Below are 14,827 nucleotides of genomic sequence, written 5' to 3'. Positions count from 1 at the left end.
AATTTTAGACAGCTTTCCAGTATGAGAGAAAGCAGGAAAATTAAGACAATATTCTTTCTATACCTGTGCATCGTGTCTTCCCAGTATACCACAAGAGTCCAGTGAACTGCATCAGTTCTCAGTCCAGGGTAAGAATCTCACTCTCGAGAGATTTCTGATTTACCTAATTGATTCTGTGAGATTCAGTAAAATTCAGCATTACCTTCTAGTGAGTGGGGACGGTTTTTTACGCTATGATAGAGGGATTTCAGCATCATAAAAAGGAAATTAAGGAAACAGGAGAGATTTTTTACAATGTGTGATGTCAGATAGGTGATTATTACAAATTTGCACCAAAGTAAATTTCTTGTTAGAGATGCTGATGCTACTGAAATATAAGACTTTATGTAATGGTAGCAGAAGACCAGAATTTCTGAAGAAACTCTTTAAGAATTGGAAGATAATGAAAGGTGAACTTCTCTATCAGCACTTTTTCACATTTTGTTTTTAAATACACAGGAAAGGGTTGTATTACACCTTCAGCGACAATCAATGGCCTGACTAGTCACACTTTTCTTCTAGGCCTCCAGCATAGTCCATTGACTGCACCAGAAAAACAAACTTATCCCTCATAAAAGGTTCCAATCGAGTCCAGTTCAATCACGGGCTTGGAAAAACTCCAACGTTATTTGCCTGATGAAAACCTGTTATTCTGTGAAAATTTTTTGAAGTGGCCTGTAAAGATTAACAGCCAAGACATCAGCGAATGAAATTTCAAACAACAATTAACGTTGTCGATTGTAACTGTACATGTTATGTTGTATGCAATCGAGATAATATTGAAACTTCCTGATGTATTACAACTGTGTGCTGGGCCAAGACTGTAACTCAGGAACTTTGCCATTCACAAGAAAGTGTTTTACCAACTGAGCTACCCAAGCATGACTCACAACCCATCTTTACAGCTTTACTTCCACCAGTACCTCATCTCCTACCTTCCAAACTTCACAGACTGTCTCCTGCAAAACTTGCAAGATTAGCACACCTAGAAGAAAGAATACTGTGAAGGCATGGCTTAGCCACTGTGGAGGTTGTCTCCAGGATGAAATTTTCACTCTGTAGCTGAGTCTGCGCACATTGGTTTGCATCTGGTATTTCATTTTGAGTGCTAGAATTGATGACATTGACATTTTTGTGTTCGGCTGCAAATAACTTAAAGCAGAAGACTAGACATCCTGGAAACAGTACAGATATACTGACACCAAAGAAAACAGCCTGAGTTAATCGTAAATGACAGAAAAGACAACATTTGCAACAGTATCATCTCTGTTTTAACAGCAGCCTACATTCTTAAATTTACACGCGCGCGTGCACACGCACACGCACACGCACACGCACACGCACACGCACACGCACACGCACACGCGCACGCGCACACACACACACACACACACACACACACACACACACACACACACACACACTCGGAGCCTCCGTCTGCTGCTTTATATTTACCACAAATAATTGCTTATGTTTCCATGATATTTGCCAAATAAACTATAGAATGGCCCTACCCACAAACATACCAATAGTTTGCACCTAATCAGCTATAGGGTACATGTATCTGTTTATAATATAAATAGTATATATAGCTTCATATTGTTTTAAAGCATAATCAAAGTATTTCTTCAACCTGTACGTAGTTATATTATATGACACATGTAATCTTAACCCACAGTTCTGGCATAACCTAAACAACTTTTCTCTCCCTCAGTCAATCCTTCGCCTTCTTTATCTGAATTCCTACACACACACACACACACACACACACACACACACACACACCTGCAAGCATGTGCCCCCCCCCCCCCCCCATCTCTCTCTCTCTCTCTCACTCACACACACACACACACACACACACACACACACACTTATCTCCATCCTCTTCATATTTACCATGAGTTATTTAGCTGTTTGCACATATCTTTGATGTTTTCTAGATGAACAGTTGACATGCCTAACTTGCAAGAATATATATGTCTGAATACATTTAATTCCTTATCAGTGTATTACTTCAACATTTACTTAGTTGTAACATGTAACAGATGTGACTGTAACAACTCCACAGCTCGGGCATAGTCAAAACTTCGCTCTCTTTCTGTCACTCATTTCATCCTTTCTCTCTGTTTCCTAACCTCAATTGTTATTTATGTACAATGTTTTCAACATATCACCTGATTACACAAATGAGTATGAAGTTTAAGCTGTACAAACATGACAGAAAGGGTAACTGTATCACCCAAAATATTTACTGTAACATACCTGTTCATCTACTCAACTAGAGAGCGCAAGAGTGCTATGAAGATTTACTCCAAAATAATGGTTCTGTTTTGCTATATGTTCTTTGCACCTAACAGTTTCTAGACGCGATATTTGTTTGTGAAGTATTACAGTTTATATGTGATTATTACTACAGAAAAATGAGCCTGTGATGACTGAAGGTGTTCTCTTTTAGTTGTTTTATTTGCACATTTACATTTACAATCAGTTTTCAGTCAGAGACCTCTACAGAACCATGTTCTCAAATAGTGTTTTGTTTTTCCTTTTAGACAATGCCATAACTTATCCCAAAGTCATAAACCAATAAACACATCGTATTAATACAATACAAATAAATCCACCTGATGATGGCTTAACTCTGTAAACCATGTTGTGGGAATAAATAAACAGTGACTGGCAACACATAACTTGTTGTTCCGATTGATGTCTGCTTTGTTCATTTTCAAGAGTAACTGTGAATGTGGTACAAGTCAGTGATTATTGACTTCATCATAATTGCTTTATACTTTTAAAGTGGTAGATTTGCTGCCATCTTCAGTTGGTTGTTGGTAATAGAGGAGATATTCGTCATTACCAGTTATAGTCTTGGCAAGTAGGTAAATCTCTTAGGTATTGTTTCATGCATTTCCAATCAGATATACATGGTGAATAGTTGAGTAAGCCACATGGGCCATGAATCATGTTTCTGATCACAATTTCGAAAAAAGTCTGTACCTGTGTCAGACTCAGATTGATGTGTTGTGACTTTTTTGATCAAACAAATCAAAATGTGTGCATGTTGCGATCCTCTCAATCCTCTCTTTTGCCCTTCTTTAGCCAAATGTGGAGGAGTTGTTCAGTTCCTGTTTTGTTGGAACAGTTGCCGACATTTCAAGATAGGTTTGTCAGCAGTTTCACTAATCATCACTCAGTATAAAAGTGACTGTTTCAGTCCATCATATGAGTGACGAGTTTCTGAGACTCGGTGAATATCATCATTTCTGTGCTGAGGAATTATTACACGCAAAATAAATTCTTTTCCAACTACAACAATTAACACTTTATTACCTGTTGGTGCGTTGTACTGTCGTTTGTGTTGGCTGATAGGTGTTTTGTCTGCTCTAATTACAGCTTTGTACTCTTTATTTTTATTTTGACAATATCTCTTCCTTCAGGCAGGTATTGTTGTCAGTTTGCAGCCACAGTTAAATCCTGAAAAATTAGTCATAATTGTGAATAATTTTAACATCAGCTGCACGACATGGAACTCGTGCGCGACACAGTTTTCTCAGTTATCACGAGCAGTTAGCCGAGTCGTCTCGGTTATCCAAGTATGCTTTCAGGACTGATACAAATATTCAGGTGCCACAGTGTCTACTATCTACACGCTGCTGAACCCCTCCCCCCCCCCCCCCCCACCCCCCCACCCCCTCCCCCCACTTTCCCATGGTGTACACAGCTTTACCTGGATTCCCGAAATGGGCCAATGAGACAACCATGTTCAGTGTTACTAGTATTGTCATTTTTCCCCATTTAGGCTGTAAGATTTATTTTTCAAATGTCTCTTCCTTGAGACATACATACATGATGAGCAAAAATGATGTTACTATTAAATGTCAAACATGTTCGTCTCATTAATCCTGTTGCTGGAATCCAGGCAAAGTTGCAAGCACTAGGGAATGTAGACACTGTGGCAGATGGAAGTTTGAATCAATCCAGGGAGCATGTATGGATAACCAAGATGGTTAAGGTGATCAAGACCATTCAAGATAAGCGGGAAACTTAGGTTCGAGTCCTGGTTTGACAAAAATTTTCATGTTTCACCAATAGGTACTCTTTCAGTACATAAAGCAGCTAATATCAAAATTATTCGCAATTGTGAATAATATTTCAGAACTTTGTAGTCATTAGCTGGCGTTCATGTAAGTGCAGTTCTGAACAATCGACTCATGATGTACAATCTCTCAAACAATGTGAGGAGTTCTGAACTCACTCCATTTTGACAGAATGCTCTTATACCATCCCTGCTCTCCTTAAGTTGCCAACCTCCCAATCTTTTAGTATTGATTGTGGTGGGGGTTTCCCAAACAACACCTTGCAAACTATGCATCTGTTTTCTTCAGTTGTTGTTGTTGTTGTTGTTGTTGTTGTGGTCTTCAGTCCTGAGACTGGTTTGATGCAGCTCTCCATGCTACTCTATCCTGTGCAAGCTTCTTCATCTCCCAGTACCTACTGCAACCTACATCCTTCTGAATCTGCTTAGTGTATTCGTCTCTTGGTCTCCCTCTACGATTTTTACCCTCCACGCTGCCCTCCAATACTAAATTGGTGATCCCTTGATGCCTCAGAACATGTCCTACCAGCCGATCCCTTCTTCTGGTCAAGTTGTGCCACAAACTTCTCTTCTCCCCAATCCTATTCAATACTTCCTCATTAGTTATGTGATCTACCCATCTAATCCTCAGCATTCTTCTGTAGCACCACATTTCGAAAGCTTCTATTCTCTTCTTGTCCAAACTATTTATCGTCCATGTTTCACTTCCATACATGGCTACACTCCATACCAATACTTTCAGAAATGACTTCCTGACACTTAAATCTATACTCGATGTTAACAAATTTCTCTTCTTCAGAAACACTTTCCTTGCCATTGCCAGTCTACATTTTATATCCTCTCTACTTCGACCATCATCAGTTATTTTGCTCCCCAAATAGCTAAACTCGTTTACTACTTTAAGTGTCTCATTTCCTAATCTAATTCCCTCAGCATCACCCGACTTAATTCGACTACGTTCCATTATCCTCGTATTGCTTTTGTTGATGTTCATCTTATATCCTCCTTTCAAGACACTGTCCATTCCATTCAACTGCTCTTTCAAGTCCGTTGCTGTCTCTGACAGAATTACAATGTCATCGGCAAACCTCAAAGTTTTTATTTCTTCTCCATGGATTTTAATACCTACTCCAAATTTTTCTTTTGTTTCCTTTACTGCTTGCTCAATATACAGATTGAACTACATCGGGGACTGGCTACAACCCTGCCTTACTCCCTTCCCAACCACTGCTTCCCTTTCATGTCCCTCGACTCTTATAACTGCCATCTGGTTTCTATGCAAATTGTAAATAGCCTTTCGCTCCCTGTATTTTACCCCTGCCACCTTTAGAATTTGAAAGAGAGTATTCCAGTTAACATTGTCAAAAGCTTTCACTAAGTCTACAAATGCTAGAAACGTAGGTTTGCCTTTCCTTAATCTTTCTTCTAAGATAAGTCGTAAGGTCAGTATTGCCTCACGTGTTCCAGTGTTTCTACGGAATCCAAATTGATCTTCCCCGAGGTTGGCTCCTACTAGTTTTTCCATTCGTCTGTAAAGAATTCGTGTTAGTATTTTGCTGCTGTGACTTATTAAACTGATAGTTCGGTAATTTTTACATCTGTCAACACCTGCTTTCTTTGGGATTGGAATTAGAGTTTTGTCAGGACTGGCTCTCCCAGAGCCGTCAGTAGTTCCAATGGTATGTTGTCTACTCCGGGGGCCTTGTTTCGACTCAGGTCTTTCAGTGTTCTGTCAAACTCTTCACGCAGTATCGTATCTCCCATTTCATCTTCATCTACATCCACTTCCATTTCCATAATATTGTCCTCAAGTACACCGCCCTTGTATAGACCCTCTATATACTCCTTCCATCTTTCTGCTTTCCCTTCTTTGCTTAGAACTGGGTTTCCATCTGAGCTCTTGATATTCATACAAGTCGTTCTCTTATCTCCAAAGGTCTCTTTAAATTTCCTGTAGGCAGTATCTATCTTACCCCTAGTGAAATAAGCCTCTACATCCTTACATTTGTCCTCTTGCCATCCCTGCTTAGCCATTTTGCACTTCCTGTTGATCTCATTTTTGAGACGTTTGTATTCCCTTTTGCCTGCTTCATTTACTGTGTTTTTATATTTTCTCCTTTCATCAATTAAATTCAATATTTCTTCTGTTACCCAAGGGTTTCTACTAGCCCTCGCCTTTTTACCTACTTGATCCTCTGCTGCCTTCACTACTTCATCCCTCAAAGCTACCCATTCTTCTTCTACTGTATTTCTTTCCCCCATTCCTGTCAATTGTTCATAGTAAAAAATACATTCACATGAATACATAAGTTTCAAGGATCCTAAGTTTGATGAAATTGTTAATCTGTAGTTGGAGGAAGATGTCAGTGATATAGATCAAGAAGTACACAAAAAGGACAAGAATTTTGTATTAGTCAGTGATCACAATTCCGCTAGCAAAGAAGAGGACCATTCATAGGAAGAACTTCATGATGTTGGTGATGGGCATCTTCTTGTTTCTCCAGTTAAATACTTAATGTGTTCCAACTGGTGGTGGTGGTGGTGGTGGTGGTGGTGGTCGTGGTCGTGGTCGTGGTCGAGGAGGAGGAGGAGGAGGAGGATCCCAGCATTGAATGTTAACTTGCAAAGTATCTTGTTGTCCCTGCCGAGTACAGTATTTATGTGCAACTTTAAACCATGGGATTTAGCTTTGTGTGAAAATTTACGCCCTTCAAGTTTCAGGAGGTAATATTCAGTTCTAACAGTAAGTTTTGGTGTGCTATTTAAAAACTGCAGGTTCATTGAGGGTGCTATAACAACACAGAGTATTTAAACAACACTTAAATAACTGTAAAAATAAATGTAAAATAATGTAAACTAAGATTTTCAAATGATTTATGCCTTAATTCTCTGTTTAAATGTAGGGATCCTAGAGGCCCCACCTCTTATTCTATGTTACACAACTTGGGTGTTAATTTATTGAGCCAGTTAATGGTTACTTCATTGTGCTGATTGAATAAAATTTGTAATGTAGCGACTGTTTCTCATTTAATGCCCATATTGAGTCAACAGTGTTGATCAGTTTGTTCATCAGTCTCTCCCAGAAAATAATTTTGAAGAAATTTGTTTTCTGCTTTGCAATCAGCGTGAACAATAATGAAATTGATTTTGCATTTTGAATGTTGTCATATAATTCTCGTGCATGACTTTTTTGCCCTGAACGATGTAATTTGAAAACATTAATTGTACTTGTGTATGTTTGCCAAGGAATCTTTTGAACCGGTTTGTGTCACCTGATACCAACTTTGATAATGGTTCAGGTGGTTGATGTTATTCTGGAATTTCACTTTTCCACCTGCACAGAACATTCTTGGTATTTAATTCTTAAATTCTAGGACACTGCAGCACATGCATAATTTATCCATTTTTCCAATAATCACACTTGTTTTAATGCTAACCATAATTGCCATCGTAATGGAATGCATCAAGATGTAAAGTGGCATGCAGTATTCATGTGGATCTAGCAGTGTGTACTTGAGAGGTTTCTTGTCTTTCCTCCCATTGCTCATTTGTTTCCGAAGTTCGTGAGGCCTTTTTTCTTTATGTTTAAGGTGTAGATTGGTAGATCGACTGTTCCCATGTTGATCGGTTGGCATAATTGATTTGATAGGGAATATCTTTATTCTGCTTGACTACATATTTATTTCTCAACATACTCATCCTGGAGATGACCACACTTCTCCCAACAAAGAGACCAATTTGTTTATATTGTCACTATAAAATGTTTGACTTTGCTGATGGAACCACAGCCTCACTTCTGCTTGCAATTCTTCATCACTATCCAAAGTGAGTCGTCCTAGACATTGTTTAAGTTTTGGGAACAGATGAAAATTGGATGGGACCAAGTCAAAACTGTAATGATGCTGGTGGTGGTGGTGGTGGTGGTGGTGGTGGTGGTGGTGACAGTGAAGCAAAGACATCATATTGTTGCATATTTCACAACTGTTGTGTGTGGTCTGGCATTTTCATAGTGAAGGAGATGTTCCTACACCTGTGGACAAACACTCTGAATTCAAAACTTGATTACAGAATGCTGTTTCTAATGCAACAAGTTACATTATGCACAGCCACGTTTCACGATACAATTCAGAGAACTCTAGAACCAGAGTAATGCAAATATATAGACATGAGGATTAAAGATGTAAAATGTTAATAACATTTGTTTTAGTTGAAAAGCTTTGAGAGTTTTCACATAAAAAATACAGAGGCACTACTTTACAGAAAGTCTTTGTATTTGTCTAGTTCGGCAATCGCCACATGTCCTGGGTTGTAGCTTCCTGGGAGCTTACTGTTTGTATCATCATCAAACTCCTTCCAAATTGAAGAGTTACCACTCTTTGTGGCAGGAATTGGTTGGTGACTTTTGTTTCCTCACTAGCAAGTTTTCTTGAGACATATCTACTCTTTCTGAAAAATATACTGCTCTTTTGATCTTGTCGACAGTTCTCTGTATTGACTTTTGTATTATTTGCTGCAGAGAGTGATTTATAGAATGTGCAAAGCATCAGACATGTAAGATTCAATAGCGTACCAGCTGCTTTCATGTTTGAAGTGTTATCCATTATTATGACAGTGGTTTTAAACTTGAAATTTTATTTGGTGACAACAGCTTTTACCCAATTTGAAATAGTGTGTTTAGTGTGTCTTTCTTCAGACTGAAAGCACTCTAGAAGGCATGACTTTGAGATTTCCCACCTATGAAATGTATCATGAGTGAATAGAAACTAATATTATTTTGGCAGCCATGCCACAGAAATGCGCGTGAGGACCAGAGCTACTCACAGCCCAACTGTGGGGTGTGCAGTTACACAGAACCACCACCTACCACCTGGCATGTAACAGCATGGTTGAGTGACTCCATCAAACACTGGAAGACTCCCTAACTTGCCACGACACCACCTCCTGCTGGTACTGCTCAGTCTGTGAGTAGCCAAAAGAAGAGATCAGCACTTCATCTGCCGACCTGATCTATGGACCATCCCTTGCCATCCCTGGTGATTTATGGAGAAGGTTCCACCACTCTATGATGCCTTGTCCGCACCACAAGCAGAACATCTGCGCACCCACGTGGACCGCCTCCCATCACATGCACTGCTGTGGCTTGGCAATGGTTGGTTGGTTGATTAGTTCGTTGGTTTGGGGGAGGGACCAAACAGTGAGGTCATCAGCTCCAACGGATTAGGGAAGTACGAGGAAGGAAGTTGACCTTACCCTTTCAAAGGAACCGTCCTGGCATTTGCCTGAAGCAATTTAGGGAAATCATGGGAAAACTAAATCAGGATGGCCGGACGTGGGTTTGAACCGCTGTCCTCCCAAATGCAAGTCCAGTGAGCTGACCACTGCGCCACCTCACTCGCTGCACGTCATGCTATGTGCTGATGCGGTACAGCCAACACTTCAGCCGCCCTACTCAGGGCCACATTGTGTCATCACCCACAGTGAAAGAATGCTCAACATTGAGTTGGGAGTTAAAGTGAGGGTTTGAGAAATAATTTTCATTGACTCTAGGTCCAACAACATCCCACATATCCAAAATAAAACTCAATGCACCTAGAAGATTCATTGCATCACAGATTCCAGCACATTAATATCTATTAAATACTGTTGAACTTGCCACTGAGGTATAATTGTTTTGTAATAGCTTGATCCATGGGCTGAAGTTTGCTGATCATATTGGAAGGAAGGAAAGTTCAATGTTTTGTAGCAAAACATGTTTTGACTGTGCAACACAATTCTCAACACAAAGCACAATACTGTAGCTTTCTTTGTTTATTTCATAATCAAACACCCTTAGCCATGTGGCACCAGTGAAGAGCCATCATCTCTTATATGCGAGAGGAAATCTGTAAGTTGGACACATTATAAAGATGCTTATAGAAGCTTTCGCAGTACTTTTGTAAAGGCAGTTTTACTGTGAACTTTACTTTAAGGAAATTTTACTCACATAAGATGTACTGATGTTGGTTTTTTTTTTAAACTTCTTCATTCAAACTGAGGAACAGTTCTCCCATAATTCATGCTTCTCATAATTCCAATATTATAATCAAGCAATGGAAAGTCTAAGTTGGAATAACAACTATATGAAAAAGATAGATCCCTTCTCACCATTCGGAAGAAGCATTCAGTCACAGACAGACGGAATGAAAAGACTACTAAACATTTAAGCTTTTGGGCAAAAAAAGTATTATTCTGAAATGGAAAACATGCTGGGGTCACAGCAGCTGGAGACACCTTGGAGTATGCAAGCTGTTCTCGTGTAAGTGTGTGTGTTTTTTCCATTTTGGAAGAAGGACCTTTCTGTCTGAACCTTAAATGTTTTGTAGTCTTTTCATTGTGCTTGTCTGTGACACACTGCCTCCTCTAATCTTTTCGATAATTCCAATTTTGTATCATTTCTTCTATTACCTGTGTAGAAAATACTCTTTTGTAAAGCTCTACCTTTGCTGCACCTTGGCATTGCTGTTAGTGAGTTGGAATTTCTGTAAACATGACTTTGTCTATTAGATGTAATTTGAATTTTAAGTAATAGTGTAGTGTATTTTTATATTGTTTATAATGCTTTTAAAATTTTTTCATTTCAGCTAACAACGTAGAAAAGCCAATACTGACCAATCATAATTGTACAAGCTATCGGTATCGCTTCAACAAGGCTGAACACAATTTTGGCACTTTGGATAATGTTACATTGACTACTTTCTATGTTTATGTGTATGATTTTCGGCCACCATTATGGATTCAGATCTCCTTCTCACAGTATCCAAAGCTGAATTTGCAACAGTTCTTCATCACATTTTCAACGTAAGTTTTTAGTCCCTTTACCTAATGCATTAACTATTGTTAAAAATTACGTATGAATTAACTGAAGAAACTGAGTAAACAGAAAAAATGCATTAGCACATATGAGATTTAAAAGTCCTTTTATACTAGAATTTCATATTAATTTCAGCAACTGCACTGCTCCAAAGCGGTACCCAATTGTCTTAGTTCATATATTGTCCTTATATATCTGTGAATTTTGAAACTAAGGACAATTATATTACATACATGTTGTTCGATGCCATCATTTAGTCTTCCTCAGTTTCTTCAGCATGAAAATTGTTGTTTTGTTCTTTTTGTTATTTGTTATCTGCATTGAATTGATTCTTTCTGAGAGCCAATTTATGAACATGTGAACACAAAGTTGTAAATCAGAGGGAAACTTAAAACACTGTTGTGGCACCCAAAATTGCATGGACAAATAAGTTAAGCAGGCACCTATTCCATCTATAAGACTATCAGAAAGTTAATTTCAACATTTTTCCTTTTGAGTATGGTGTGCTTTCAGAATGAAGAAATGTGTGGCTTAAACATTTTAGATTGGTGACTGTAATGTAATTACATAAAATATATATATAAACAAAGATGATGTGACTTACCAGACGAAAGCGCTGCCAGGTCGATAGACACACAAACATACACACAAAATTCTAGCTTTCGCAACCAACGGTTGCTTCGTCAGGAAAGAGGGAAGGAGAGGGAAAGACGAAAGGATGTGGGTTTTAAGGGAGAGGGTAAGGAGTCATCCCAATCCCGGGAGCGGAAAGACTTACCTTAGGGGGAAAAAAGGACGGGTATACACTTGCGCGCACACACACACACACACACACACACACACACACACACACACATCCATCCACACATATACAGACACAAGCAGACATATTCAAAGACACAGAGTTTGGGCAGAGATGTCAGTCGAGGCGGAAGTGCAGAGGCAAAGATGTTGAATGACAGGTGAGGTATGAGTGGCGGCAACTTGAAATTAGCGGAGATTGAGGCCTGGTGGGTAACGGGAAGAGAGGATATATTGAAGAGCAAGTTCCCATCTCCGGAGTTCTGACAGGCTGGTGTTAGTAGGAAGTATCCAGATAACGCGGACGGTGTAACACTGTGCCAAGATGTGCTGGCCGTGCACCAAGGCATGTTTAGCCACAGGGTGATCTTCATTACCAACAAACACTGTCTGCCTGTCTCCATTCATGTGAATGGACAGTTTGTTGCTGGTCATACCCACATAGAATGCGTCACAGTGTAGGCAGGTCAGTTGGTAAATCGCGTGGGTGCTTTCACACGTGGCTCTGCCTTTGATCGTGTACACCTTCCGGGTTACAGGACTGGAGTAGGTGGTGGTGGGAGGGTGCATGGGACAGGTTTTACACCAGGGGCAGCTACAAGGGTAGGAGCCAGAGGGTAGGGAAGGTGGTTTGGGGATTTCATAGGGATGAACTAACAGGTTACGAAGGTTAGGTGGACGGCGGAAAGACACTCTTGGTGGAGTGGGGAGGTTTTCATGAAGGATGGATCTCATTTCAGGGCAGGATTTGAGGAAGTCGTATCCCTGCTGGAGAGCCACATTCGGAGTCTGGTCCAGTCCCCGAAAGTATGCTGTCTTAAGTGGGGCACTTTTGTCGTTCTTCTGTGGGCGGTTCTGGGTTTGAGGGGATGAGGAAGTGGCTCTGGTTATTTGCTTCTGTACCAGGCCAGGAGGGTAGTTGCGGGATGCGAAAGCTGTTGTCAGGTTGTTGGTGTAATGGTTCAGGGATTCCGAATTGGAGCAGATTCTTTTTTCACGAAGACCTAGGCTGTAGGGAAGGGACCGTTTGATGTGGAATGGGTGGCAGCTGTCATAATGGAGGTACTGTTGCTTGTTGGTGGGTTTGATGTGGACGGACATGTGAAGCTGGCCATTGGACAGATGGAGGTCAACGTCAAGGAAAGTGGCGTGGGATTTGGAGTAGGACCAGGTGAATCTGATGGAACCAAAGGAGTTGAGGTTGGAGAGGAAATTCTGGAGTTCTTCTTCACTGTGAGTCCAGATCATGAAGATGTCATCAATAAATCTGTACCAAACTTTGGGTTGGCAGGCCTGGGTAACCAAGAAGGCTTCCTGTAAGCGACCCATGAATAGGTTGGCATACGAGGGGGCCCTCCTGGTACCCATGGCTGTTCCCTTTAATTGTTGGTATGTCTGGCCTTCAAAAGTGAAGAAGTTGTGGGTCAGGATGAAGCTGGCTAAGGTAATGAGGAGAGAGGTTTTAGGTAGGGTGGCAGGTGATCGGTGTGAAAGGAAGTGCTCCATCGCAGCGAGGCCCTGGACGTGCGGAATATTTGTGTATAAGGAAGTGGCATCAATGGTTACAAGGATGGTTTCCAGGGGTAACAGATTGGGTAAGGATTCCAGGCGTTCGAGAAAGTGGTTGGTGTCTTTGATGAAGAATGGGAGACTGCATGTAATGGGTTGAAGGTGTTGATCTACGTAGGCAGAGATACGTTCTGTGGGGGCTTGGTAACCAGCTAGAATGGGGTGGCCGGGATGATTGGGTTTGTGAATTTTAGGTAGAAGGTAGAAGGTAGGGGTGCGGGGTGTCGGTGGGGTCAGGAAGTTGATGGAGTCAGGCGGAAGGTTTTGCAGGGGGCCTAAGGTTCTGAGGATTCCTTGAAGCTCCACCTGGACATCAGGAATGGGATTACCTTGGCAAACTTTGTATGTAGTGTTGTCTGAAAGCTGACGCAGTCCCTCAGCCACATACTCCCGACGATCAAGTACCACGGTCGTGGAACCCTTGTCCGCCGGAAGAATGACGATGGATCGGTCAGCCTTCAGATCACGGATAGCCTGGGCTTCAGAGGTGGTGATGTTGGAAGTAGGATTAAGGTTTTTTAAGAAGGATTGAGAGGCAAGGCTGGAAGTCAGAAATTCCTGGAAGGTTTGGAGAGGGTGATTTTGAGGAAGAGGAGGTGGGTCCCGCTGTGATGGAGGACGGAACTGTTCCAGGCAGGGTTCAATTTGGATAGTGTCTTGGGGAGTTGGATCATTAGGAATAGGATTAGGATCATTTTTATTTGTGGCAAAGTGATATTTCCAGCAGAGAGTACGAGTGTAGGACAGTAAATCTTTGACAAGGGCTGTTTGATTGAACCTGGGAGTGGGGCTGAAGGTGAGGCCTTTGGATAGGACAGAGGTTTCGGATTGGGAGAGAGGTTTGGAGGAAAGGTTAACTACTGAATTAGGGTGTTGTGGTTCCAGATTGTGTCGATTGGAATTTTGAGGTTTTGGAGGAAGTGGAGCTGGAAGTGGGAGGCTGAGTAGATGGGAGAGACTGGGTTTGTGTGCAATGAGAGGAGGTTGAGGTTTGCTGGAAAGGTTGTGAAGGGTGAGTGAGTTGCCTTTCCGGAGGTGGGAAACCAGGAGATTGGATAGTTTTTTGAAGTGGAGGGTGGCATGCTGTTCTAATTTGCGGTCGGCCTGTAGGAGGATGCTCTGAACAGCCGGTGTGGATGTGGGAGAGGAAAGATTGAGGACTTTTATTAAGGATAGGTGTTGACGGGTGTGTTCATTGGCTGAGTTGATGTGTAGGTGAAGGATTAGGTGGGTGAGGGCAATGGATTGTTCAGTTTGGAACTGGTATAGGGACTGATGGAAAGAAGGGTTGCAGCCAGAGATGGGAACTTTAAGTGTGAGGCCTTTCGGGGTTATGCCAAATGTTAGACAAGCCTGAGAAAATAGAATATGGGAGCGTAATCTGGCTAGGGTGAAGGCATGTTTGCGGAGGGAATGTAAATAAAACTTAATGGGGTCGTTGTGGGGGTGTTGTGAGGGTGACATGGTATTAGAAG

The 14,827-nt window shown here is 41.1% G+C and overlaps 1 protein-coding gene across 1 annotated transcript in view; it reads left to right on the top strand.

The window, feature by feature from the left end:
* LOC124606897 (attractin) overlaps positions 1-14,827 on the top strand; it is a 289,667-nt gene that overhangs the window by 222,532 nt on the left and 52,308 nt on the right. The window contains exon 19 of the mRNA XM_047138997.1: positions 10,753-10,969. Coding sequence (XP_046994953.1) covers positions 10,753-10,969 — 217 coding nt within the window. The remainder of the gene's footprint in view (positions 1-10,752; positions 10,970-14,827) is intronic.

Source organism: Schistocerca americana, chromosome 3 (genome assembly GCF_021461395.2).
Source record: "Schistocerca americana isolate TAMUIC-IGC-003095 chromosome 3, iqSchAmer2.1, whole genome shotgun sequence".
Classification (NCBI taxonomy): Eukaryota; Metazoa; Arthropoda; class Insecta; order Orthoptera; family Acrididae; genus Schistocerca; species Schistocerca americana.
The sequence above is the reverse complement of the archived record's forward strand: the minus strand, read 5'-3'. Positions and strand labels throughout refer to the sequence as shown.